This window comes from Scardinius erythrophthalmus, assembly GCF_964197995.2.
Source record: "Scardinius erythrophthalmus genome assembly, chromosome: 4".
NCBI classification, from domain to species: domain Eukaryota; kingdom Metazoa; phylum Chordata; class Actinopteri; order Cypriniformes; family Leuciscidae; genus Scardinius; species Scardinius erythrophthalmus.
In genome coordinates this window covers 2867616-2894522 of record NC_138224.1, presented here as the reverse complement: position 1 = coordinate 2894522, position 26907 = coordinate 2867616, and the positions used below count along the sequence as shown (strand labels likewise).

Here is a 26907-nt window from a genome sequence, read left to right as displayed (position 1 = left end):
AAAAAAATTAAAACATCCCAGATATTAAATTAACAGAGATACAGTGTTTACATGAGATCTTTCTATCCCCCTACTTGAGTCAAAACGAAAGTAATGCAAATTTATTTATTTGCTTTTCTTATATATATATATATATATATATATATATATATATATATATATATATATATATATATATATATATATATATATATATATATATATATATATATATATTCCTATTTATTTAATAATTGTATCTGTTTTATCTGTTTAAATGTCAATACTCTATGTCCCTCGAACAAGGTCAATTGTTCTACTCATTGTTAATTTCAAATGTCAGTGGTATTTATGTAATGGAATAAATGTTAATTGTTGTTACTTGCAAAATGTTAATAAAAGTACCAAGCCTCTCTTCAAACATCAATTATATTGAAAAATAATAATAATTTGTAGAATTTAATGTTTTACTCTGTACAATGTAAGGCCTGTTATATGTTTTCCCTAATATATGTTTAGCTAATGTTTGATGTTAAATGTCATTATAAGCTTTTATTAAAGTAAAAAAAAAAAAAAAAAAAAAAAAAAAACACGCCTCACTCCCTGCAATGACGTTCCGCTCTCCTCATCCACTGATAGGCCAGTCCACCCCATTCGGTCCCGCCCATTCTGATTGCGTCATCACCCTCCTCATCAACGGCGGTTGGTTGAGAGGGAACAACAGAAACTGACAGCAGCGCGCGACTCCAGTCACGTCAAGGGGAAGATGGAGCTGCACACAGGCGCCGTGGACTTCAACATCTTATTAGCCACTGACTCCTACAAGGTGAGCTAAGATCCTAAACCGAGTCTGGGTTACACACCGGTGAACCCGTGACTGAGAACAAAACGAGAGAAAGGGACCGAGAAATGAAGGTGGTTTCATCCTTCAGGCCGTTAACGGTTGAGTCGGTGTCAGTCAGGTCGGTAGGCCGAATGTGTGTGAGGAGAGACGACGACAGGTACATTCGCATCTTTATTTCTCTAAGGAGAATATATGAGTGTTTATGTCAGTAATAGCTGAATTTAAGCAGAAAACAGTGTGTTACACCTTAGGGGCGAGACACGCAGGTCCTGAGGGGAGATATCTTTCTTTTTTCAAAAGCAAAACTGAAAGCATTTGCTTTCTCAGGAAATGGATTCATGTTGCGAAACTAGACGAAGTTCATTAAGTTCATTATAACAAATTTGAATGATATCTGTGCTACTAACCTTCTACTAGACCTGTATTAACCTTTTTGTAATCGTGTCACCGGTATGATTTACTCAATATGAGTTAAGTTACTGTAAGTTACATTGAGACAGAATGTTAGATTATTATATTTGTAAAAGGCTCAAGTTGCAAAATTCAACATATTTAGGTGCCATTGTATTGCGAAACAATTAAATGTGTTGTATATACTTTGATTTTGACTGCACTGTACATGAAGGCTGATTTCTAATGTATAGTAGGCCTATGTATTATTAATGAAGTGCATAGATCTGCACTTTATTTGTACTGTAGGAATGTTAATATCATAAACCAAAACCTATTATAACTAGGCTATAACTTAATTTTAGTTTTCTATAAATGTATAATATATAAGAAAAAACTTTTCATGCACGGTATTGTAAAGATTTCGTATTTTATATCTAATGTGAAAATGGCACTAGACAGCCTGGATACACACATAATGTTGTAAAATATAATTAATTAATGTTAGTTTATGCATTAAAGGGCTAGTTCATCCAAAAATGATCCCATAATTTACTCACCATCACGGCATCCTAGGTGTATATGACTTTCTTCTTTCAGCCAAACACAATCGGAGTTATGTTAAATAATATCCTGACTCTTTCAAGGTTTATAGTGAATGGTACATCAGATTTTGAAGCCCAAAAAAGCACATCCATCATAAAAGTAATCCATACGGCTCCATGGGGTTAATGAAGGCCTTCTGAAGCGAAGCAATGCGTTTTTACCATATTTATAACTCACTGGCTTCTGGTAACGTCCATATGATGGCTTGAGGGTGAGTAAATTATGGGATAATTTTCATTTTTGGGTGAATTAACCCTTTAATATTGGCAGCCCAAAAACTTAATACACTGAAAAACCTACTAAACATTAAACTTAAAGTAGAAAACTAAATTAACAGTCATTTAGTGTAAACAAAAACTAAATTTAAAATGTTTAAACCGTAATAATATTGTGGCAATTTGTGGGGCATCAGTCTGATCATAATAATAATAATTAGAAATAGAAATAAATCTGGGTTAACTAAATGACTTGTGCTGGGTGGAAATACTTACATTGTGTCAGAGAAATTAAAATCCTTTCTGCTTTACATATATATGCTATCAATCTATTGTTTGAGAGTGTTAAACTCGGGTCAAGCATGCATCCCCAGATTTCTTGGATGAAAATTAAAAAGTTAATAAAGTTTATTTATTGTAATGTAATGTTGCAAGATGCAGTATCATGAGGAACTGCTGTCGTGTCCCACCCAACACGTGATGCAAACAAAGTGTTCGTTTTAAAGAAATGATAAGAAGTGTTTCATAACCTTTGAATCTTTATAATGTCAATTGTAAGCAAGTTTTACTTTGTAGACTGAGTCCTGAAGTTGTTTGTTTGTGTCTTTGACTTTTCACCTCGTCCCGATGCTCTCTGTCCTTGAGAGTAGCGTCACTGACTGCTGTTTTGTCTGTTATGTTGTGGATATGTTCCTCATCTATGTTTAATCAGTGTTTTCTTTCCTCGGTGCTGCTGGAGAACGGGAGTGGATGCGTTTGTCTTTTATCCTCCCACCGCGGATGTAATAGGATGCTCGTGTTTTGCATTGAGGCTGACGACACGTTCATTTAGCCTTTTAAGGGACACTTCATTGCTTAAGGGTCCTCCAGAGGTCATTTCAGGGTCATAGATCACGTGTGGAAAATAGCTGGCTGTTCCTTATTTATTCAGTCAACACTACAGTGCTTTCTGTGTCCTCTTGATAATGAGTAGATTTCCCTACTGTTCTCTTTCAGGACTGTTGACAGCCCTATTCACACTGGATTAGTATTACCCGGTGACCTCTAGTCATTTGTAATAATTGCGCAGGTTGTCTGTGATCTTAATCCCTTGCAAATCACGTTTTTCAAGGTTTTTTTATCCATCTTTCGTGAAGAATAAAGGCTGCGTTGAAGTGTTTTGATTGTATTTTGGGTGCTGGGTCATATCGCTATACAACTATACAGTTTGCAGAAAGAGAAAGCTGAAAACCATTAGAAGATCGAAAACAAAAAGAGTAATTAGATGGAGAAGAACTTTCTTCTGTTTATGAAATAGCATACAGCTAGACCTACTGTATAACGACAAGACATTCCCAAGCTATAGCCTATTGACATCACATCCGGGAGATACGTCAGTAAATTCTAATTATCCCGTGCGAATGCGCCACACGAAACTCAGATGTCATTTCTAAATCACACGAGGTCCACAGATAATACCGTGTCCTAACAAGACGCAATGCGATATGATTCCAGTGACAAATAATTTGTCTGTCCACACTAGACGCGACGCGACTACGAGATGCGTCAAAATCTATCAAACCTCACAGCCAATCAGAACAGCGTGTGGGCGGAGTCAGCCAATCAGAACAGCGAGTGGGCGGAGTCTCGCGGCACAAGAGAGTAGTAGAGTAATTGCTTTAGATGGCAACTTCTTGAATCTGCAATCAAATTACAGTATTTTTCACAAATAAAGTAGGCTAATTGTTTAAAAATATATGAATGTGAATAAAAAGGAAGTAAACACTGTAACAGTAATCTGGTCATTTCGTTTATTAAATGTTTATTAGATATTCAGAGATTTGTTTAAATTATGTAGATGCGCATTTGCTGAATGTTGAATGAGAACGTATTTTAGCCTGATTGTTTGCCTTTTCTGTTACAAATAATATAAAAGCAAATGCTTTACTTTTTCGCATAGCATTTACTTCCTTTGTTTACCAGTTCTGTCTAACACAGTATTAGATATGACTGACAGAGATCGTTAACTAATGAAGACGGAGAGTGTGAGTGAGCGCTGTGTGATCAGGCGCTGCCATTCTCTTCTCAGCACCGCCCGTCAAAATAAAAGTCCCGCTTCCAACACAAATAGATCAGAAATACTTATCGGCCGATGCCGATATTTTAAAAATGCCAAATATCGGCCTTGGTGATATATCATTCGACCACTACTTGTGATGCTACTCTTGTTTGACGTTTACAATCCATTCACAGTCTTGGCTCAAATAGACCTTATGCGCCAGAGAAAGAGGGCGCCGCCATCTTTAGAATATTGTCTTTTATCTTCCGTTTTTGCGGTCGCTCTGTATATTTCTATGGCGCTGCTGTCCAGGAGTAATTAGCTTTTTAAGTGGATTTACTTAATGTAAAGTTAACGAAAGTTATCATGAGGACTGTAATGTTTAAAACAGATGATTTAAATGTCAGTCGACCGGGAAGATTTTAAAACAAGCCGTTCATTCATAAACACGCAAAATCGCTGTGAAAATACAGACCGGAAGTCAAAAGACTTTATCTACATAAAGTCTATAGAAACAGCATTAAACTGTAGAAGCAACTGACAACAAGAGGTGGTGAGAAGGAAGGAAGAAAATTAAATCAGGAATTAAAGAGGGGCTTGGTTAATATTTCATGTTTGAATATAGATGGAGTAACATCCAGGTCAGCGTAATAGAGCACACAGGATTGTTCAGTGGTCATATATACTTCTATAGAAAGCTCAAGAACGAGTGTTCAAGAGTTCAGAAGTGTCCGTCCACTCCCGTGAAGCATTGCAAATGACATAATGAATCTGATACTGTCATACTAATTGAAATAAATGTAAAATATACAGTTTTTGTAGTTATAATTTTATATTCAATCATATTCACATATGTGTTCACATATAATGTTCTCTGTCTTTTGTTAGATTAACATTAATGACACAGACGGCAGCAGGGATATTAGGCTGCTATCACTTTAAGACCAAATGCACGGATCCAATATACTTTCCTAACTGTCTATGTTCAATTGAGACATTACTGCCTGTGTTTGTGACGATACTCGCCTTATTTTCATTATTATTTGACCGTTTAGGCACTTATCCGAAACCCAAAGTAGGTATACTTCGCTTGTCTGCATATTTAGCCGATTTAGCTCCACCTTGGAACTCGTGCGCAGAAAGCCTCTTCAGATTAATAACTCTTTTTAATATCAAGCACGTCCCACCAATATACCGCATTTAACGACAGTCATGTCACATAATTTGAGTGATATGTACATTAAGGAGTGCCAAAAGTGTACCGCTTACTTTAATCTCTATTATTGTGTGGTTTTCATAATCGTTTGAAGCCAAAATTGAATTAAAAATAAATTATGGTTAATCGCTCAGCCTCCAGGAGATTTCAGTCCATTTCTGACTAATGGGTCCACTTGGGAACATCAGATTAGATCTGGATGGTTCAGTTTTACAACTTTGTTCACAATATTTTACTTTCATTTCAGTTTGCCACACCTTAAAATTACTGCTTGTTCAACCTCCCAGGCTGAATCCGTGGCTGGTTTCCTTGATCTGAAGCCAACTCTGTGGCATGTCCTCCATGCACACAGCCAGTTGTTGCGCATGCCTGGACCACATGCAGCTGTTCACTTGAACGGTCTTTTCCAGAAGGGAAAGGGCATCCAGTCCAGGACTTCCACGGCTGCTGCTCCACAAGGACTTCTGCCCTTTGGGAGAAAGGGCTTCCTGAAGTTCACCCTCGGGGGGCAAGGGAACAGCCACTGTAGCTGTCAGGCACAGCCATGAGTGTGTAACCTTTCCCAGGCTGGCCTGTGCACAGGAGAACAGCCAAAATCTGCCAGGGAAAGGTCAGCATGCACAAAATATCAGAAGTGAGCTTAAGTAGGTTGTCTGTTTGATATCTTGTGTAACTGTAGTCTCGTTCCTGGCATAGGGTGTATTTATATCACAACTCTTTGAAGAGCAAGAGGGCAAACTGGATTTTTTTATTTAAATTATCTCAAGAAAACGTTGCTTGTGCAAAATACCACCGTGATTCTGTTGCGAGGTCGTTGCTATGCTAACAGATATTCAACAAATAAATAGCCTACATCAGTGGTTTTCAAACCCTGGGTCGCGACCCTCGGGTGGGTCGCGAGACTTAAAAAATGGGTCGCCAGGATGATTTAAGGAAAATATAATTAAATTAAAAAACAAAATTTGTTTTCATAAAATCATAGTCTATAGGCCTATATAAAAGAAACACGCGCAATATGGCTATTTAAACAATTAATAGATTAATACAACGAAAGAAAAAACTGGCAGCATGCTGCTGAGTTTGGTTCATTTCTGTGAGGCGCGGCGCCTCACAAACCAGTTGACGGAAAGGAAACCGAGACGGCAGTTTGTTTGTTTTCTTTATTTTACAAAAGCACAATGTTGTGTTTTATTGCGAGTGTACACAAATATAAATAAATACTTTGCAGTTTCGAATGATGTCCTGAACAAAATAACGGAGTATATTTATTTATATGATTCCATCATGCCGGTGGCGCCTCACATGCACACAACATATTCCAGCATTGCAATCTTGACATCGCAGCCGGCTCATTATCAAAATAAAATAGTCAACCTCACATAAAAATTACACTGCTCTGTTTAAATAGTCAATAGCCTACAATTCGTGCCATTCAGCACCGCTCCACTGTGATGTTTCCAAGCACATTTTTGCGCATGTGAAGAGGGTGATTTTCTGAAGAGGGATCGATATTGGAACGTGAGTGAAGTACAAAGAAGCCCACGAGCGTAATTTCCTATGGGGACAGGGGGGACATGTCCTCCCCACTTTTCAAAATTCAAATTTTGTTTATAGCTAGTGTGCACGCGATGTTCCCAGACGCGCGCGCATCGACATAGGCTCGGTCCTGCTCCTCCGTGGTATCGCGTTTGCGGCACAGGCGATGAAACGCCAGAAACAACAACAGGTGACTAAGCTATCGTTATATGATCCCGCTCTTATTCATGCAATGCTTTTTCATGCGCGACAAGACAAAAGAGAACGCGCTGTCAGTGAATGTCCTCCTGACACACACACACGACCCACAGATAGATGCGCGCCAGTATCAAGTTCTCTTTCGCGCTAGAACGAACAACACGTATGCCATGTCCGTTTTGTCGAGTATCCTCACAAGAACAGTCTTAAATGAGTTAAATAAAATCTTAAATGAAAGTAAAGAGTAGTGAGAGAATGGGATGCGTGAGATCGTCAGCTGTGGCTGGTCCTAAAGTGGCAGCAGCTAATTCTCTGAGAAAATTACTAACTGCTCTTGACTAAAGAATGCTTGTAGCTTTAATAAGGATTTATCTATATTTAGTTTATAATTTATGCAGTGCAGAATGTTTTGATAACCTTATTCAATTTCTGTATTTCATACCTGTTAGACAGGAAAGGCACAGGTAAATCTGACATTTATAATGGGTTTATGTAAGGTTTGTTTTAAGTTCACTTAAATTAAAAGTTTTTATATTTTTTGAAGCCTATAAATATTTAAAATTTGGGGGATAATCATTTTAATTTTTTCTTAGAAGCCTATAATAAATAATAGTTTAGCATCCAAATAAATCGCGAATATGGAAAAAAACATTATTCGAATGAGAGAGTTACGTGAGCCCAACGCCGCTTACTTTCACTTTCGCTTTAAATTATTTCGCTTTGGCTTGTTTATATATATTTTTTTCATTCTTGTTCTGTTCTGAATATCATTAAATTTAAAGGATTTGTTGTGGAATATTTTAGTGAATTTTTTAAGCATACAGCAAACGATAGTAGGCTATTAATTGGTTAAAATTCTTACAATGGTTAATGGTTAATCGGTTAATTAGCATCCCTGTAGCTTTAGCTAGATCAAAAGAGTGCAGAATCAACTTTGCGTTACGATCGCGTCACGGATAAGCCACTGCACGTGCATCATCAAAAGCGGTTGTTAACAAAAGGCTTAAGAATAGGCCTATATAGGCCTATGGGTCGCGTCAATTAAAAAAAAAAAAAAAGGGTCGCTCTTGAAAAAGTTTGAAAACCACTGGCCTACATAACTACAGCCTTTTATTGCACAATACTGTGTAATAGTGATGCGCGGGTCGGCTTTTTTTCCAACCCGCGGGTCCCGCTTTTATGAAATTATTTGGCCCGTCCCAGCCCGCCCCGCACCACTGTATCTATTTTTACAACCCGCCCCGCCCCGCACCCGCGACCATTACATAGACATATTAGGCATTGTAATGTAAATGAAAACAGCCTTTATTTCAGCCTGAAAGTGCTTGGAAACATCGCCAACTGGCAATAACAGACGATTCTGAATATGAACCATAAATCAGGTCATATTAATAAGATAATGATTTAAACATTTTCAATATTTACAAAGCAGCGTTTGTATTCATCTAATTCATCATTCACCTTTTTTTCTTTTAATTATGTAAAATCCCGACCTCAATTTCTCCCGCACCTCATCTTCCATCTTCACTTTTATTTCTCCGTCTTTGTTGTTGTGGCTGGCGGCGGGAGCTGCTTGGCGCGAGCTGCTTTGCGCGAGCTGTGTCACGTGAAGCCAAAGGTTTGGGGAAATCACGTTCAAGTTGCATTGCTACGGCGTTATCAAAGAACCTACTAAAATATGATTAGATTGATATTCCCAAATATTTAATATGGGCTGGACATTGCATGCAACATATATGGATTTTTATTTTATTTTGTTTTTAATGACCCGCCCCAACCCGCCCCGCAAATAAAGTGACAATTTCTTTACCCGCCCCAACCCGACCCGCGGGCTACCCGCGGGGCCCGCGGGTTATGAGACGACCCGCGCATCACTACTGTGTAAGAATGCTCCTCTCATATTTAAATGTTTTTTCCTTGAAAAAAAAACAACAGAATTCTTCACTCGACACCCTTGCCTCATTCAGTATGCGCAGTTCTATGAATATGCAAATGAGTAGTGCTGGGCGGTATGACCAAAAATCCACATCACGGTATTTTTCTAAATTACACCGGTTTCACGGTATATGACAGGTTTTTTTCCCAAGCATGACTGGGTGTAAGAGGCGCTTTAGGAGCGGCAGAAATAACAGCTGTACACAAAGCAGCAACGCTCATAAACGCTGCTTTATCAGGAAAGATACAGAAAGATTCAATCGTAATAACAAAGCTTTTCTAAAGACCGTCAGTTCACTTCACATACATTCATATAAAAACGCCCGCGCCGCCTTTTGATTTTGAAATGTGCAGTGCTCACGTTTATTCAACGATGTCAATGCCAACCACAAACAGATTTTCCAAAAGGCTGTGTTGATATTGTGAACCAATGTATGGGAAACACTGTAATATAATTTTACAGCTATCAATTATAGTTTAACCTAGCCATCTTCAAAGTCATGCTTAGGGGCTGTTTACACCTGGCCACTTCATGCGTTTTCTGTGACCGGATAGCTATCCGATCGTGAAAAGACCAGGTGTAAATGCCCTCCGAAACGCATTCGAGACGGATTTGAATCTGATCGCTCAAACCACTTCAGGACTAGGGCTGGGTACCGAGTTTCGATACTTTTTAGGTACCGATTGAATTGCCTCGATACTATCGAGTATCGAAAAATGACGTTGTTCGGTACCAGATTTCGATACCTAAGGGGTTAACTCGTCAACGTCAGTGCTCAAACAAATACATACGAAATGCACAACGACACACATGAAGTCGCTCACGCAAAAAAAAAATGGAAAAAAATTGCGCTTTTAGAGTCCAATCGAGCCGGATCTTTATTAACCGACAACAGTATCTGGATGGTTTATAATGCAAATAATAAACGTACGTGATGGAGAAGAAGTGCAATGTCACGTATGCATGACCCTACAGCAGCGCTGCTAAACGTATGATGCTAATATACGTTGCGTTTTGCGGTATTTTGGGATGGGCGTCAGAACTGCAGCTCTGTAGCACGATACTACGGTCTCTCTCCAAAAGCAGATCATGGATACATTTAATCATTCACAATCTAAAATCATCTAAAACACCTTAAAGTCCAACGCTTTTTAGTAAGCTGCATCATTTGAGGTATCATTCTTGTCCGTAGCATAAACTGCGTATGAGCTGCATGCCAACATTTACAATAATAGCAGTGATGTCTGTCTGATAATGTGTGTAATTTGGTGCTGGAGGTCTGAGAGTCAAACCCAGCATCAGTCTGAATTACAAGAAATGGTGTTGACACATGGTTGTTCACATCCATTATCATATTTGCCAATTCAACAGGGCAGTGCCAGCGGAACAACGTAAGGAGTCGCTTTTTATGAATTGAATATATAATATAAATTTTTCTTTCTTGCAGGTCACGCATTACAAACAGTACCCACCAAACACTAGTAAGGTGTATTCGTACTTTGAGTGCCGTGAGAAGAGGACAGACTCTACCAAGCTCAGAAAAGTCAAATACGACAAGACGGTCTTCTATGGGCTTCAGTACATTCTCAACAAATACTTAAAAGGTACGTTGGATGTGGTCGCCAATGCTGATTTAACTTGTAAATGGGAGACGCAGACCAATGGGTAATTTTGGGTTGTGTTCATGCTAAAGTATGCAGCCTTCCCTCCACACGTACAGTCAGTTTGCTTCATTCTGCTCATAAGCAGACTGAAAAATAATAACTCTGTTTGTTCCAACAGAAAAAAAAAAATGACTTTCTCGTGATGGAGCCAGTGTTTAATGACCGATCTTGACGGTAGAGTTATAGTGTAAGAAAATAGCAGCACGAAGAGGCGGTTTGAGTGCAAGACGTGTGACTAGCAGTCTAGTTTGAGGTTGTTGTTCTTGCATGCCGATCAAATATGCCACATTTATAAAGGAATTTTGTCTATTTTTACACTGTAAAGGATTTCATGGTGCGCTGGGGTGAAGGCTTTAGAAATCGTGCTATTGAATGAAACGAGACAATAGAGCATCTGCTCTTTAACCCACAAAAGACTGCCCGAACCAGTCTGTTTCACAGCTTTAGTCTAAATACTTCATATTTGGTAGACTAATACAGTTAATACTCAAGTTGCACTACTTCTACTTCTATTGCAGTCTTCTTTTCATCAGTTGTTTATGCTTGAATGTTTTACACCCTAAATTTCTATCCCTCAGCATTTGCTTTGCAGATCATTTTGTAAACTTGATACTTAAGGAATTTAAAGATTCAAGCAGCGACGATGTTATAGTATTTCATACTTAAATTACAGACGTTTTGAGTAAATGTGTTTTAAAAAAAACACACAAACAAATGATTGGTTAGTCAAAAATTATAAGTTAAAAACAAGAGGTATCGTACGTTTGTGAAATTTTCGATTTATTTACTAACGTTGCATCACCAATAAAGGTTTCAGAATCAGCTAACATGCATTAAATTAACAAAACATGCACAAATTGTGTATATAAAGTCTGCCACAATAAGTACATTTGCATGCACAATCATAATGCGATTGTGTTGGGATTTTGGCAATTAAACTTTATTAATCAAACTAATGTGATTAAGCTTATAATCATAGTAACCATAATTGCATTAAATGTGGCGTACACCAATTTTAGTCACAATGGAAACACTTTAATCGCATTATTACCGCCCTGAGCAGAGCACACGCGCGCGGACATACAGAAGATGCCGTGTGTTGCTCATACAACTTCATGAATGAACTCAGTGACATTATTGTGAAGCTTTCCCTCCACTCTGAAACACAACTCTCTGCTCCTTATCTTCATCCAGAGAAAGCTTTGCAACCCCAGTTACATTGCTATGTTAATCACGACGCCGAATAATATCCAAAACGTCCATAGAAATGTGTTTTGCATTTGACGTAAGTAGATTAACACTGGCTAGTAACTCGCCTACTATATGCAAGTTCATCATTTGTGTTGTGGGGTATGAGAATAATAGCGGTAAAAAATAACCACACTTCATAGCAAATAATCAGAATAATGAAAATCGCATGTAAATTGGTAATAATCGCATTATTGGTGCACATGTCAACATAGTGACAGTCAAGGATCACATGTTCTTGTTCAGAAAAACAAGTGAAATTCATTTTTTTAGTCTTAGCTGTGACATGTTGCAGAGACACAGTTGGTAACTTGATTGGAGGATCATCATTTGGTTTGATGCTTGATAAAATATACCAGTAACAAGCGGGTATTCCCACATAAAACCTAGAGCTTTGCACTGCTTTACATTGGTAGTGTTAATCTAGTTCTCATTTGTAAGTCAGAGCACCTGCTAAATGAGTACTTTAAAATGTAATAAAACTAAAAACAGTTTTATTTTTGAGGATACTGTGCCTTTAAAACAGTTTGTAGCAACATTATGCACGATATTAGTAAGACAAAGCTTCACTGTGAGCATAGAAGTTTCCCTTAATGCAATAACGCCAAGATGTAGGAAAGTGTGCAAACAGGGACGCAAACTTCCCACCCTCTCTTACAGTCGTTTTATTCCTGTATTGTCCCTCCGCTTTCTTTGTTACGCTAGTCTCACAGTTGTCCCCTCTCTTTTTGCACTCACAGGACAGGTTGTCACACCAGAGAAGATTCAGGAAGCAAAGGAGGTCTACCGGGAACACTTTCAGGATGATGTTTTCAACGAAAAGGGATGGAATTACATTTTGGAGGTACGGAGAAACTCATCTCTCAAAATTCCACCTATGCTGAATGTTCATTAACATCTCTTATGTGACATCACTGCAGAAATACAAGGGTCACCTGCCCATCGAGATTAAGGCTGTGCCGGAGGGAAGTGTTATCCCGCGTGGGAATGTGTTGTTCACCGTAGAAAGCACCGATCCGGAGTGCTACTGGCTCACTAACTGGGTCGAGGTGAGTCATGACCCTAAACTCATCCCTACAGTCATTTCTATATTCATCCAACGCTTTTATCCAAAGATACGTACTTTGCATTCTAGGTATACGTTTTTATTTAAAGATTATTATTCCAGAATCCATTTAAATGCCAGCCTCGAAACTGCATTTCAATCTTAACTATTTAGAATATATTTCCAAAATACAAAATATGATTCATAATTTATTTGGCACTGTATATTAGCCTCAGAACACACAGATTTCATGAACCACTAGTGGAGTAAACAGTGGGGTGTCCACTTGGCAGCGTGATCCTCTTCTGGTTTTGAGGAATTATATATAATTGGACTTATAAGACAGTTTATGTTTTTCACTGTAATGACTACAGCGTTTTAAAAACTGTCCATGTTATGGATCGGACTATTCCTGTCAAACGTCCTGTGATAGACCGTGTAAACAGTGACATGCCACACAACTCATGGCCAAACATCTCAATAGGGTTTAGCATCAAACCTGCTGAGTCATGCTGACATCCAGTCATCGTGATATAGTACACCTGTCACCGAGGGAAAGGTCGTTAGTTTTGTCATTTGTATATTCAAATCAGCTTTAATTGAGTAAGAGGTCAGTTTCCTTTTACAGATGGCTTTGAATGTATGGCAAACATGTCATGTGAAGATGGTAAATTTAGACTGTGTGTGTGTGTGTGTGTGTGTGTGTGTGTGTGTGTGTGTGTGTGTGTGTGTGTGTGTGTGTGTGTGTGTGCCCTTGGCTCCACATATCTATTCTCCAGTGAATTCAGGAGATTGTAAACGCACGTCTACTTCTTTTATGATGACCATGGGAAGGCACTGATGCTTACTAATAACTCAACTGATTGGAGACTTTTCAGAGTCGCAAGGCCGATTTATACTGATAATTAAAATATTTAGTATAAGCTTTTCTTAAACCTTCACTCCCATTCCAGCGGTCATCTGTAGTGCCGTGAGGCTGGAGAACATCTCGTATTTGTGATAGTCACATATAGGTTATAGTTCGGCTTTACAAGACGCACATCTCTGCACAAAGTCAGATTTTGGGCTGTGTTGATCCAAGACTCAGACTGTGCGAAGTATACTTGCTGAAGACGCAGTAAACTCACATTAATCAGGTGCAATGATCTGTAAGAAAGCCGAATTGGATTACTTTGATAGCCGTCGGTCAGATGAATTCGGCATTTATTGCGCTAGCTTGCAGATGTATCATTTTAAGTCAATGTGAAAACAGAATTGACCCCATTTGCTTCTTAATGCATGCCAAATCTGAGTAAAATCAATGTTGGCGAGTACACAAAACAGTTATTGACGATTATCAAATCGCAGAGGTTACAATTTAATTATATGGATGTATAGTCTGGCAAGCTGCTGCGAGTTTGGGCCACTCATAATGTGCATTTGAAAATGCAATATGCAACCATTTTTCCAAATTTGAAATAGAGCCCGACCGATAAAGGATTTTTAAGGCCGATACCGATACAAATATTTGGTGATTTAAAAATCCGATATTCCGATATATAGGCCGATATATATATATATATATATATATATATATATATATATATATATATATATATATATATATATATATATATATATATATATATATATATATATATATATATATATAAGAAAAAAAAATCCAGAAACGCGTAACAAAACATGAACAGATTTCCCTAACATTAGTTATTTGTCGTTATTTAAGAGTCCTCAGCCTTACTAAAATAATATGATAATGCTGTTTAAAAATAAACTTGTTTGTTTTCCTTACTAAAATAATATGATAATGCTGTTTAAAAATAAACTTGTTTGTTTTATTGTCACAACAGAACAGAATATATTAAAGTTCTGATAAATATAATGTATAATAATACAAAAAGATATGAAACTTAAAGTCCTTTGAATAAAAAAAAGTAAACTATTATTATTAATATTGACAGTAATAATTAAATTATGTAATGTGTGTGAAGAACTGATAAGATTGTAAATGTGTACCTTGAAATGCAATGTAAGTCGCTTTTGTTAAAAGCGTCTGCCAAATGTCAATGTTATAAGCTACCTTATAATTACAATGTCAACTTGCTTATCCCTTTACCTACCATTTTCAATCATCATTTGCTGCCTGCCTTCTAAAATCTACTACTTAGTGATGCACTAAATGCATTATGTGACTCGTTAATGCTGCGGCTAAACGAAGTCAGCAACGCACACTTGGATTTCACACACGTGTAAAAGAAAAGCTAGCCTAACTTTTATGCACAGGCTATGTTTGATACTTTTTCTCTATGTCTAAATGTTCACTCCTCGCGTGCCTAACTTACATTTTACAATGCAGAGACTGGAACTACAGATATGCTAGTTATAAATACAGTAATCATTACTTTATTTAGGTGATTTCCAATCTCATTGATGTTAGCGATCTTCCTTGTATAGTGCCCTCTGGTGGACAAACTATGCAGCGCCAACACTCATAACATGGTTGAAGGGTGTTTCGTCCGCTTTTATTTTATTTTTTAAATATTCATTTATCTGCCATTATAAATGCCGATACCGATAGTTTGAAAAATGCCTAATATCAGCCCGCCAATATATCGGTCGGGCTCTAATTTGAAATGATAATAGTTTATAAATATGTTGCCAAAAAGAGCCTTAAGGTGTTCCTGTGGTTTTCTGCCAAAATAAAAGCTCTGTGGAATAACGCTTGAACGCAAAGATATTAAGCCATAAATATTAGTGTTGCATTTTTACTGTATTCTGTAAAATACAATTATTATTTTTTTTTTATAATCTTTTTATTTAATTTTATTTTTAACACAATAGACTAGGGGTGGTTCAGGTTTTCCTTTTTTTTGTCCTGATTTTCCTGATCTTATTATGCACAATTCATCAGTGCATTGTTTTTCATGTTATTCTTACTCTGAAAAGACTGTGTTTAATTGACATCAATTTATTAGGTTGTGTGAGCTATTGAATAATGTTAACCAGAATACTCTATTGTAATACAGAATGCCCACTTCTCATGATCCAGTCAGTTCCTGATAGATAAAATCAAGCCTCGCCCGACATTTCCCTATGTTCTCATTGAATACATCCAGTTATTGAAGTAAAATAGATTGCGATGTTAATTGGCGACAAACATTCTGCTACTACATGAGTATAAGATCACTATCAAATGAGAGGATTGCAGCAGATATAAAAGTTAACAGTGGTTTGAAACAAATTAAATGGAATCAATGTCCAAGAGTCTCATTTCACATGAGCTGTTGAATTGAGTCCATGTGATTGGGACACTATGATGTTCTTGTGTCCAAAGAGCGTCATGTGCTTATTATCAGTTAGTGTGTGCAGTATGATAACATTGCCTGGCATCCCCTCATACCAAACCCTCTGTGTTGACTGTGTGACACTTCCCAAGCACTCGGGTGGCATGAAGCGGGTCTTTTGGTTGTTTTTGGATTCATGTTCCAGCTGACTACACACGGGGAAAAAGTAAACTGACTAAACCAGCACTAGCTTCATTTTTAAGTTCCAAAAAATGTGCCCCTTTCACATGTGATGATACAGAAGCTAGTGTTGTCAAAGTACCGGTTCTTCGGTACCAAGTCGGTACTGAAAATGTGATGATACCAGCATTTCTGTAGTACCGGGTATATTCCGTGTTTTTATCTAAGCGTGAGGCTCCAGACTAACTTTTTTACTTGGAGCACTGTCTGTAGCCGATATATACCACGATATACATAATGTCTGTGTATATTAAACTGCAAAAAGACTATTTAAATATTAACCCTGCATGTTCTGCTTGTCTCTGTGTGAATGAATGGCGCAGGCGCGCGCTTTTTTCATTTATCTCACACACACACACACACACTGAGTGACGCTCTCGCTGTTTTCAGTCTCTGCTGCCTCACGATCTGAGGACATGATGAAATTCATCTCCAGAGCCGCTCTGAGAGTCACTTCATGAGCATTTTACCGTTTAATTTGAGAAAAAACTATCGTCATATCATAGACACACAGAAACTCAAAGGTCTTCACGGCAACCCGTCAAAATAAAAGTTTGGTTTATCTTGAAGAAATTGACAGAAATAATTAGGCTACTGTACAGTAGATTTAGCTACGTCTCCATGGGATTTTTTTTAAAAGCAATATTTATGTTTAAACAGCATGTAGCCTTTAATGCTTGTATGTATCATTTACTTATGATTACATAAGTTAAATAAAATAGAAAAATAGTTCCAACAGATTTTGCTGTGGTACCGAAATTGGTACCGAGAACCGTAAAATTTTAATGGTATCGGACTACTGGAATTTTGGTCCTGTGACATCCCTAACAGAAGCTGCATTAGAGAAAACACACACCGGAAAGATTCATGGATTCAACAACAGCTGCAAGAAACAGTTACACAAACTAAAAACACACGACACTCCTTGTACAGAATGCTAATTAAACACAATTGTGTGGTAATAGCTAAGGGGAAATGTTGAAATTAGGGCTGCACAATATATTGAAATTATCGGAATACCGCAAATGTATATATCGCAATATGCATATCGCAACGGCTTGCAATAACCGGTCATGATCAAAAGACAAAGAGAAAATCACTCACTGCTCTTGGCTGAACAACTTTTGTAGCTTTAATAAGAATCAGTATATTTAATTCATACAGTGAAGACTAAGCAGTGTTTATTTTTTTACGTTTGTTTATTCAGTTTCTGTTGTTAAATAAACCTGATGTATGTTTACACTGATGTTATAATAACAGTTCTGATGCTACAGTAAAACACTGCTGTTCACTTTCAGAAGTTGTAGGGATGTTTTCTTGCCACAAAAAGAATGTGAAACATTCATTTTAAATATATTTTTAAGATAATTTACGTTTATTTTACACACTTTAAGCATTATCGTATCGAATATCGCATTATTTAATGAGTTATCGCATATCGCATTTTTCTTCCCTAGTTGAAATGATGCGTTTGTCTCCTTTAACAGACTATCCTGGTTCAGTCCTGGTATCCCATCACCGTCGCAACTAACTCACGAGAGCAGAAGAAGATTCTGGCCAAATATCTCATGGAAACGTCAGGAAGCCTGGTGGGACTGGAGTATAAACTGCACGACTTCGGCTACAGAGGGGTTTCATCTCAAGAGGTGAAGTGCTAAAAGCTTTTAACCAAACCCCACAAATCTGATTTAAGTACCACGTTGGTCACACAGACCAGATTCATTGGGTTAGTAGTACATAGCTGGAATGTCTAAAGCTGGTGTCCACTCACTCGTTCACTCATTCACTAATCCCTATATAGTGTATGGCATTTGAGTGCACTATATCTACAAGGAGTGAACGAAATGAAGTGAGTGAATTGGGACGCTGACGTTTACACAGAGAGAGAAACGGCTTCGTCACATAGTGATAAAACTCCTTTTATCTTACATGTTACTTACAATAACAATCATAATGACTTAATTTTGTAATTATATATACCTCCATGCCAGCTTTGTAGTTTCGTCGATTTAAATTGTTAGAAACTTTCACGCTCACAGATGACGTGGTCGTTGAGCGCCCTCAGGCGACCGTTATGAGTATTACATGCAAATTAATACGCACCTACAGATGATTAACCAATATTTTTAAATCATCCACCAAATTATCATCTCTTCCTTACAGTTTCACGAGTTAACAACAGTGCCACAAATTATTAAAATACCTAGCTGTTAATAAAACACATTACATTGAGTTAATGCCTAAATAATATATTTTAATACAAAAATAATATAGGCTACCTATATCATTTACCTTATTAATATCATTTTAAAATTCATCTATATAATATTGTCTCAATATTTTAATGTTTTATTCAAGTAATGATTAATAAAAGAAGGAAAATAATAACACTAATAAACCTAGCATGAAATAAATGTTCAAGCATAAATAAGAAAGCTGTAAAGTAATCTATTGCTCGCTACCGTATTTTCACGCGCGCTCAGTCCTCTTCGCATTGGATTGTGGGAAATAGTGCTTCAGCAAGTGTACATCGAATGTACACTTGAATTCAGAGAGGATTGTGGGTAAAAGTAGGGAATGATGTCGTTCACTCAGAATTCGGACACCGCTACAAAATGGCCGACACCCGATATAGTGCACTATATAGTGGATAGGGAGCGGTTTCGGACACAGCTTTAAGATGAGACTCTATCCAAGTCTAAAGTATCTCCTTACTCATATACTGTAAATACCAAGCATTAAATGCATAAAGTACATATCAAACATCCTCCACCCTGTCATTTTCTCTCAATGGTGTCATTTCTGCACTAGCTATGTGTTTAAACTCGTGTCTCGTTTTCAGACGGCTGGTATCGGCGCATCTGCACACTTGGTAAACTTCAAAGGAACAGACACTGTGGCCGGGATCGGTGTTATCAAGAAGTACTACGGCACCAAAGACCCGGTTCCTGGTTACTCAGTACCAGCTGCGGAGCACAGGTGAGACGACTCTTGATGACAGTCAATCACACAGCTCACAGTGAAGTCACAGCCTATAGGGTTTCCTTTTAGTGAAGTGTATGTATTCGCCTCCTTTTAATGTAAGATCCGCTTCCAGTTATTTTAACTGTACAAAAAATAGTGCTTGATATTGCAAACTGGTATTTCTTATCGCATTATTTTCATTTATTAAGGTAATCGTTTTTTAGCTATTTACCTAAAACGGCTAATGAATTAGAAGCATCGCTCATTGAAGGAAAATAGCTTACTTTCAGGTTGCATGGTCTAATTCTGGTTAGTTAGTTCTGCATCATCACACTTCTTATTTCCTCACACTTCAACAAAGAAACAATGCAGTTCATTGAAACAGAGGAACTTTGCACTTTGCTTCAGTAGTGTCTTTGAAATGAGGCTTGCTTTGCTATATATTGTCAATGCTGCCACCTAGCGGCAATTCTCAAAATCTGAAACTATTTATGATCAGCACTTCAGGTTTTAGGAGTAGTGTTTTTATATATATTCTTTTTTTTTTTTAATATAGCATTGCTACAGCATTATAGTATTGCTAAATGTTATATTAATAATAAAAAGTATAATAATTTTCCCCCTATATAATTTAGCTTGTCTCTCTTGATCTCACTGACCATGTGTGTGTGTGTTGCAGCACAATCACTGCCTGGGGAAAGGACCATGAGAAAGATGCTTTTGAACACATTGTGAAGCAGTTCCCCTCTGTCCCCGTGTCCATCGTCAGCGACAGCTACGACATCTACAACGCCTGCGAGAAGATCTGGGGGGAAGATCTGAGGAACCTGATCGAGATGAGGAGCGCAGACGCACCGCTGCTGGTCCGGCCAGATTCAGGAAACCCTCTAGACACAGTGCTGAAGGTACACAGTCACATGATGTTGTGATGAAGTATAGCATGGGACACACAGTACTTCATGTGTACCCAAACCAAAATGATTCAGACACCCGATATAATATTTTTAAATATTTTTTTACTAGTGGGTGCAGGGCACTATATTAATTTATGTAAGTGAGGATAGCAAAATAAAGAAAAATGTGACATATTATACCCCAAAATAAAATTTTACCCAGTAAAATGTATAAAAAATTTGGGACCAAAATTTATTCCGACACTTTGACCTGACCAGTGTTTTTTCTTTAATTGCTAATGCGATCGTTTTACATCACAAACTGAACAAAATGAAGCATTGCTTGGTAACTGGTTGAGCTAAATTGGTATTATCTAATTGTGTAGTAAAATTTAACAGCTGACAGATATTCAACATAATTCATCTGTGAGACAGTCTAACAGAAGGATGGACATAACCAGTGTAATATTTATATAGTTCTTGCCATATTTTATTACCATTTTCTAAAATATAGCAAATAAACTGTGATAATGTGAGAAATGTTGAAGGTGTCTGGATAAATGTTGGGTTTGACTGTGTGTGTATATATATATATATTCCTTTCAAAATGAAGTGCATTAATTTCCTATTTTGAAGGTATAAGAACATATTAGGAACTCTTTTGCAAAGATTTTTGTGCAGCGCATATAAAGTCGTGATCATTATGTCTTATTTTCCAGGTCCTAGAGATTTTAGGAAAGAAATTTCATCCGGTTGAGAACTCTAAAGGCTATAAAGTGCTTCCGCCCTACATCAGAGTCATTCAGGGTGACGGTGTGGACATCAACACTTTACAGGAGGTGTGTTTGTCCAGCCCATGTCAGACTTCATGCTATCTGTATGCTCTTGCTGAGTTTAGACTCATTCTGGACCCGTTTGATTGTTTTATACAGATTGTAGAGGGCATGAAAAAGCACAGATGGAGCATCGAGAACATTTCGTTCGGCTCAGGAGGAGCTTTGCTGCAGAAACTGACCCGAGATCTGCTCAACTGCTCTTTTAAGTGCAGTTATGTGGTGACGAATGGACTGGGCGTAAGTACCGACTAATGGCAGATTTAGCTATTGCATTTAGTAGGGATACCACCATATCGGTATCGGCCGATACATGTTCATTTTTAATGTTTTCCTTATCGCTCTGATAATGTGGCCAATAAATAATGGTTTATTTCCTTCAGCTGATACACTTCGCACTGTTTGCCATGATGGTTTTTAATTGCTTGAAATATGATTGGAAAAAAGGAAATTGGGCTGTCATATAAGCTACATAAAATTATGAGAACATTATAATTGTGTGCTTGGGACATTTAATGGTAAAACATTTGTTTTTGTAATCAGGCTCTCAAAAATTATATACAAATTTGGGTTTAGATTTATCGGCCAATATATCGGCTTTCAAATATAAAGAATTATCGGTTATCGGACAAAATTGTCATATTGGTGCATCCGTAGCATTTCGTGACACGAGTGTCGCTGAAATGACATGCTTCATCTTTAATTGTACTTAGGATGAGCTTAAGTGTGCATGGTATTCGGAGACCTAAACATTAATGTTAACAGTTAATCAGTCAGTTTAATGATTAAAATTGACATCCCTTGCCATTTTTTTTGCAGAAACAGAAATATGTCTGACCTTGTTTATAGTATGCATAATTCAGAAAATGTAGGATTTATTTATAACAAGATGTTGTTAATTACAGGTGAACGTCTTCAAAGATCCGGTTGCAGACCCCAACAAAAGGTCAAAGAAGGGTCGGCTTTCTCTTCACAGGACGCCAAGTGGAGATTTTGTTACTCTGGAAGAGGGCAAGGGTGATCTGGAGGAGTATGGAGAGGTACGTTCATTCAGCGTGATTAAAAATGAATCATGCATTTAACTTGATAATGTTAGACATTGATGAATCATTGACATGTAGGAATAAGATCTGATTGAATCTAGATAATGATCTTTTAACGATTATTTGTGCAGCTCTGCCCTAGTGAAAAATAAATATACTAAAATAGATTTGAATTACATTTATTTTATGCTAAGTACACTACAAATACATTTACATATTACATACTTAATCTAAATACCCTGCAATTGCACTGTTAGTATACTAAATTGGTATAAAGTCTGCTAATTTTGTACTTAATGCACTTTAGTTATCCAGAAGGTCCAACTAAAGATACACTTAAGTGTATTTGATTGTGCTAAAGTGGAACTATTGCAAGTATATTTTAGGTACACTTAAAATATATTGCATTTAAAGACTGATATTATACAGTGATCATACTATCCTTACTAATAGTGATGTTAAAACACATTTTAGGCTTAATATTAAGAAATGTGCAATAAAGAAATACTCCAAATAAAGTTTAATTATAATTTTTATAGCTGTAAGTCTCAAACAATATGTCAGTAAATATGTTAATGGGTTTGTAGTATGCTAAAAAAGTTTTTTTTCTCTAGGGTACTTATTAAAAATATGAATCCATTCGCTTAATTGCATATCGTCAGGCGGCAGCCTGTTCAGTTTCCTTACATTTACATTTAGTCATTTATCAGACGCCTTTATCCAAAGCGATTTACAAATGAGGAATACAGCAAGCGAGTCATGAAAAGGCAAACAATGCAAGAAGTGCTCAAAACACAAAGTTTCAGACATTGCTTAGACAGGGTTCCCACGGGTCCTTGAAATCCTTGAAAGTTTGTGAATTTAAAAAAAAATTTAAATTCAAGGCCCTTGGAAGTGTTAGCAAAATAAACGTACATAGAGACAGGTCCTTGAAAGTGCTTGAATTAGGCTAATTTTGTTCAAGAAGTTTTCTGGAAAAAAATTCCATATTATTCCCTCCGGTCCGCTAATGTGTTATTTCGCCAACACTTCGTGGCCTATGCACACTAGCTTGCTAGTTAGTTACGCACATTTAGTGTTTCCCGCGTGAGGTACTTTGTGTTGTACGTAGCCATGACGCTCACGAAACTACTACGATGGTACCTCAAGGTTAAATTAAAGGTGCTCTAAGCGATGTTGGATGACGTCACTTCTTGTTGACGTTCGAAGTATTGTCAAACAAAACAGAGGCTAGCTCGACCCTCCCTCCTCCTCATCCCGGCCCCTCCCCCTCCATTCCGTGCTTCCTGAAACAGGCTTTTCCAATGTAAATTCGGGACTCTGTGCGTTCCATTTCCCTCTTCTTTGCTATTTGTTCATCGGAACGTCATCTCTTTGGTCGTGTGTCGGCCATATCAAAATTCAAGAGAATATAATTCTAACGTTTGTCGTTGTCTAGGACATCTCTCCTCTAGCTAACTTCCCTCTTCACGCTTCTCTCTCCTCCACTCCCCCCTTCATGTGCACGTGCACTATCCCCCCACCTCCCACCCCATTCTTGTCGGCTATTGGCTGGAACACTGTTTGTTATGTTTCATGGTCCAGGCTGGGCCAGTTTGTTTTTCTCGCCGTTTGTGGAGCCTGGGTGGTCTACAGAGACCGCGTTTTTTACAGTGTGTTCAGGGGACAGGCAGCTAGCGGATAGTGAGGAGATGTTTGCTGTGTGTGACAAAAAATGTTTCGGCCTAAAAAAACGCGTGACATCACTTAGAGCACCTTTAAGTCCTTGAATTTGAGGGTATTGGATCTGGAGAGTCCTTGAAATGTCCTTGAATTTGAAGTTCCCTGCTTAGAGTAATGTCCTTTTTTGTCCCCTCGCAGGACTTGCTGCACACTGTGTTCAGGAACGGGAAGATTGTAAAGACGTACACCTTCGATGAGGTCAGAGACAATGCCAAGCTGAAGGAGAGCGAAGTGAAGGATCTGCTGCTCTGAGATCCTCCATCAGTCCTCTCTCTCTCTCTCTCTCTCTCTCTCTCTCTCTCTCTCTCTGTCTCTCCACCCATAATCCACAGACGTGAGGACAAGTGCCGACACACTCACCCCACCGTCAGTTCAGTGTACAGAACTGATCTATGTTTCTGTCTACTGACTCCACTATGCTTCAATGTCTCTTTCTAATGGCGGATGAGAGCAACTGTCATGCTATTTAATTCATGTAACTGTGTATTTGACCAAGCGTGCTATTGATCACACGTCTTTGCAGGAATGGAGACGTATATGTGTGCGTATACCGCGAGAAGATTTCGCTTTGCTTTGACTGTAGGATTGAAAGGTAATCGTTCAGTGTTTGTTGAATGTGAATGTTGTGTGTAGGGTTTTCACTTTATCAAAGGATTAATCTATTCCTTTATGCAAAGGAGACGGCTGAACTAGAGGGATACGTTCATTCTCTTTTGTTGGCTTTGTGTTTGTCCTTTCTGTTTTCATTTCAATGGTGAAACTCGCAAGAACATGTTTAGCTATGCCCTAAAATCTAAAGAACTGAATGAGAAACTTAATTTTGCATAAGGGAAATGAAGCTTTCATGTTTAAGCACATTTTACCAAAAATCTCATTATTCTCAGTGTCCAGATAATTCTCAATAGTGCTTTTATTTTCATTAACCATTCTTATTATTAACAGTGAAAACATTAAATGTTGTTACTGTAATGCAGTATCTTTTTATATCGCAATATACATTTTTTTTATTATTTAAATCAGCATAAATTACCACAATTTATTTTTACTGTAGTTCTCGATAGTGATTCTCATTATTAACACTGACAATTTTTAATGTTTTTACTGTAATGCAGTATTTTTTAATATCACTATTTTTTTTTTATTTAAATCAACATAAATTAAAGGCACCACATACTTCCATGATGTATAAATATTATATATTTTAAATATACGTTTTGTTTTTTCAATCTAAACAGTTCTAAAATGAGGATTCATTTTCTTTATGCAAAATATAATTTCTTATTTCTCTCTTTAGATATTTTTGGGGTTAAATATAATTTGGACATGTTTGTGACAGAATTCAACCAGATATAATAGACCCTTCACTTTCTACATTTTCCAGATTTTGCCAACATATTAAATGCTCCATCATAATATACAAATGTAAACCTGATATATTTAAGGCGACAAAAACATCTTTTTTTAAAATATTCACTACAGCTTTATTTGAAAACACAGGTTTTATTATACAACAGGAATCATTTTAGAAGAGCTTGGTTTTACTATTTTGTATACTTAATGTTTCAAACTCCAGAATCATTATTTTTTATGACGGACGTAAATACCGCCAGAGTTACCATAGTAAATATCCATAGTCAGAATAATGTGGCCAAACTGCCTCCTCTCTTGTATATATCGGCGTGTGTTTTTATTTTGAGAGAGCTGGCTTCTTATTAGTGCAAATAGAGATCTGTTCTTATTTTTGTCTAATGCCCATTTTGTAACAACAGAAAATTCACTGATCTGTTACGATCTGAAGAAGACTGATGTTCAGTTAGTCTCTGGCACGTGTGTGTGTGTGTGTGTGTGTGTGTGTGTGTGTGTGTGTGTGTGTGTGTGTGCGAGTGTGTGTGTGTACATGTTGGATTGTACACTTGGTTGACAATACCTGCTAATTATAATTTCATTGATGTTTTTATGTATATGTTGGGTCTCCCGTTTTGTTTCAACCTCTTCAGATATTTTAAACTAACATGTCTGATGCCGTTTTGACAGCATATTGGAAAAAACAACAGTCATTATGTCATTATTTCTTTTCCTTTTTTATGGAATAGTGAACAAGATGAAACCATTCCCTTTTATAGCTGCTGTAAGGACAGTAAAGTGTTTCTCGATGCACTAGCCTTCAATCTAGTAATTAAATCACTTCATTTTGATCACAAGTTTAAAACTGTGTTAAGGAACATTAGTGTGAAAGTTTAAATAAAAAGCAATATCATACCAATTCTGGCTTGACTTGTATTTCTCTCCATGCAGTGGTCATTTGATTTAGAAAATGTATTTACTGGTCATATTTGGTAGCAGCCAATCATTGCGCAAAAGATATAGTGCCAAATTTTCTATTTAACAACATCCTTTTTTTTATTTTCATGTAAATAATCTATAATAAATATAAATATTTTGAAGAAATATTAAAGTATTATAAATGTTATGCAAATATAAAAGTTTTAACAATATTTATACAGTACTTGTTTTGTTATGATCCCGATACCGAACTGAAAGAGCTCCAGCCATAGATGTGCCCATAGAAACCACATTCGACCAAGTCGACCCCGTCCGCCATCTTGGAACGGTCAACATTTCAGGTGCTGTCCTTACTCAGTAAAAATAAAGTTTTCCAAGATGCCATAACATTCCACAGCCTCTGGTTGTGAAACCGCCGAGACTTAAATGGCCGAAAAAATATGATAACCTTTCTCAGGTGAGAATGTGTTGGTTTGTGTTTTTATATGTATTAACACAATATTACAGGTTTTTTAAACTATAGTGGCATTTTAATTGCGTGTCTGCTACGTCTTTGTCTCGTTATATTGTGTTAGCTTAGCACTTGCAATGTTTGGGTCTACACAACAGCATGTAACATTCTTTGGTAAATCATAATTACAGAAAGTCATAACTGACGCGATAAATATGGTCACGGCTTTGACCGTTCCAATATGGCGGACGGCTTACATATAGCGGCCCATATAAACAG

At 37.3% G+C, this 26907-nt stretch overlaps 1 protein-coding gene across 1 annotated transcript; it reads left to right on the top strand.

The window, feature by feature from the left end:
* The first annotated feature begins 696 nt into the window (after positions 1–696).
* Positions 697–26156, top strand: nampt1 (nicotinamide phosphoribosyltransferase 1). Its single transcript, XM_081364162.1, has 11 exons — positions 697–805; positions 10406–10562; positions 12611–12714; positions 12791–12919; positions 17927–18085; positions 19282–19418; positions 20083–20308; positions 21016–21135; positions 21229–21369; positions 22035–22169; positions 24033–26156. Exons 1-11 carry the CDS (start codon positions 746–748, stop codon positions 24144–24146), a joined length of 1482 nt encoding a protein of 493 aa, XP_081220288.1. The 5' UTR covers positions 697–745; the 3' UTR covers positions 24147–26156.
* Positions 26157–26907: the final 751 nt, after the last annotated feature.